General features: G+C 50.8%; 1 protein-coding gene across 1 annotated transcript; it reads left to right on the top strand.

Moving 5' to 3' along the window:
• The first annotated feature begins 948 nt into the window (after positions 1-948).
• LOC145707026 (uncharacterized) lies at positions 949-2942 on the top strand. Its single transcript, XM_081784503.1, has 4 exons — positions 949-1610; positions 1656-1958; positions 2045-2547; positions 2774-2942. The coding sequence occupies exons 1-3, from the start codon at positions 1248-1250 to the stop codon at positions 2543-2545; spliced, it is 1167 nt and encodes a 388-aa protein (XP_081640629.1). The 5' UTR covers positions 949-1247; the 3' UTR covers positions 2546-2547; positions 2774-2942.

Here is a 2942-nt window from a genome sequence, read left to right as displayed (position 1 = left end):
AAGGAGTGCTTTTCGGTACACTGGAAGAGATAGAGGGCGAGGAACATGATCATCGAAAGGTTGTGATCAGTGAAGAAGCGCGGGAGATCGTTGAAGTTGAGACGAACAATGACTAGTGAATTTTAGCACGTGGAAAAGCGACTTCACGCGTCACCTTTACTGTTGTCGTCCCCGAGGCTGCCGCGGTATCCGTGCTCGCTGTTGTTGAAAACATCACGCCCGAAGACCGAGGTAATACACCTGATAATGTTGGACTCTGGGCTGGCAGGATTGCGGAGAGATGATCTGTTAAACACGAGTGAATGTGGGCGCCCATTTTGCGGTGTAAAGCCCCACCGGCGTGCGTAGAGTACTCGCTATAAGGTTGAGTTAGAAAAGGCAAGTTTAAACGCAAAGTGATTTAGAATAAAGTACTTACCCCGTGCAGAGCGACGGACCAGAGCAGAAAGACGAAGTATGGCGGGGCGTGGTCAAGACTGTAGTGAAAGTATCCTACAGATGGATCGCCAATCTCGTGTGAAAGCGGCCGGTTGATTTTGTGGAAGAGCTGGGCAGCGTCGTGAATTCGGAAGGTGGTGTAGCGCAGAAGGTGCACCAAGAAGCGGCGACACGCGATAGCACGATGATCACGTGTGATACGGTCTCGGTCGTCAGAAATTCGGTTGACTGCGGACTGATATTCGCAGTAAAGAGTGTAGACGTTGACCTGGAGGTCAACAGGTCGTGGAAGGTGAATTTCAGCTCGAAGATCTTCACGATGGCCGTCGATTTCGAATCTCACGCGAATTGGAATTCGACCGGTTCGGAGCAGAGCGGGAGTAATATCGACTCCGAGCACGTCAGAGAGGACACGAAGTGAGGTGATACGCTGGGTAGAATTCGCAACGTTTTCATCTCGGTAGGCTCGGCGGGTCCCACGTTGAGGAAACACGCTGCGGGCATCGAACTCGTACTTGTAGAGGAGATCACGTGGGCGGTCTGGATGTAGTTCGCGGCGGCGGGCAAGATTGTTGAAGTAGGCCTCGATGCCGGTCAATTCTCTGGAGAAAATCTTCGGAAAAGACCTAAAAAGCCAAAAGTAATAAGTGGTTTAGGCTCCCAGTATGGAGACAACGACGAAATCAACGAGGAGTAACTTCTCCCGCCGGACGGGGCATTCAACACGTGTTTTAACTAACTTTCCCGTGTACCGAGCTAATCAAAATAGACGTAGATAAATTTATTAATTGAATTCCGGTTTAGACTGAATGCCCCCTAAAAAGTCTACCCCTATGGAAATGGAAACGGCAGGCCCGTCCTTCCGTGACCTAGATGATGGCTACCAACCACCAGAAACCACGAGCATGTTCAAGACGGATGATAAGCGCCGGATGACTTCGGGCCAGTTAGATCTAGCCCGCGACGTCAAGTTGTCAGAAGAATCTACACGTGCAAGAAACGAGCTCAAGGGCGGCGTACCCGTGGCGCAATTCGTCAGCACATTCGCAAAGATCGAGGACGTGAAGATTAACGAAAACGATCCGGAAGTGAAAAAGTTTATGTCGGCTCTCCGCATCTTATGTGATAAGATTGCGAAGGCGGAGCGAATGATTTTCACGGTTGAAGAACAGGTCTGCTTACACGTGTAGTAAAGGAAACTTACCGGTAGAGTTCAGAAGAACACGCGAACGTCGACGCTTCCATTCGTGCTGTTGCAGCTGAAGGGGTCGCAAGACCTAGTGGATCAATTCATAAACGCGCCTCGGCTTGTTGGGGGTTACTATTCTTACCTCGTGACGGTGAACGATCTCTTTTTCCCGAAGTCGTCGGGATTTAGAATGAAGCTCTACGAGTGTGACAGCACTGAGGAGTTAAAATCAAGATTCTGGAATATGGCGAGTGAGGTTGTGGCTGACGATTTGATCAAGGCGAACGTGGTCAATCTCCAGGGTCTCTTTAGCGCCCTTAGCCCCAACTGGGTAAGTGAAATAAACGGGTATTGATTCACGTTGCGATATTCGATAAAAACCCGGCGGGGTTCCCATCGATTTAACAATATTATCAGCTCTCGCCAAAGCCGGGAGAAAAGGCGTCAAAGGACGAGCTCCGGGGATGGGTCGATACCACGTCGGAGTTGGCAATCAAAAGTCAAGCGGCGGGCTTGGACTTCATCCAATCGGTGGAGGAAATGAAGAATTGGACGTTGGAGACGTTGATCGAGTATTGCTCGAAGTGGGGCGAAAAGGCCAGGCTTTGTCACGTGCTCGGGATGGACCACCTTCGGCCTTGTCAACTTGTGATAGTCGGCGGCAATGGAAGCTTGCGCTGCCTAGAAACATCCTTCAGCATCGAGGAAAACCGTCACGTGGTTGAGAGGATTCCCCTTCCAGCATGGGCCCAGCACTGGAAAGTGTACACGGGTGGACGCTCGTGGAGCTCAGCATCTGGAGGATTCAGCGGCGAAGGAGCATATAAACGACCTGCTCCAGCCCGAGGAAACTATCACGGTTTCGCGCCAAAACGAGGATCATTCAACGGCCGCGGCGCTCGACGGGGAAGATACTAAACGTAGGTCTGGTAGGTTTACTTCGGTCAAATAGGGGGGACGTTAGGATTTAGACGATAGAATAATGGTTCGGCCAGGCTCGCCTGCCCTCAGGAAGAAAACCTACGCGCGAGAACGGTCGGCTGAGTTCGCACCAACCGTTGCTCATACGCTTAGCGTTCGAACTCGAGGTGAAGCACGTTTATTTAGAGATTCTAGTGGAGCTACAGCAGACTAATCGGATTTCAGGTTTGTTCAGTGAACGTGGAGACGCAGCTTCCAACATCAACTTCCATCACGTGTATCCTTCTCGGGCCTCCATCATCACCGCTGGAGACGCTGTAGAACCCGTGTTTGTTTTGTTGAGCCTAACTGCTGTACTAGAATAAACGTTAGAACGCTTACACGTGTGAGAGTA

This window comes from Oikopleura dioica, chromosome 1, assembly GCF_907165135.1.
Source record: "Oikopleura dioica chromosome 1, OKI2018_I68_1.0, whole genome shotgun sequence".
Lineage (NCBI taxonomy): Eukaryota > Metazoa > Chordata > Appendicularia > Copelata > Oikopleuridae > Oikopleura > Oikopleura dioica.
This window is presented reverse-complemented; position numbering and strand designations above follow the sequence as displayed.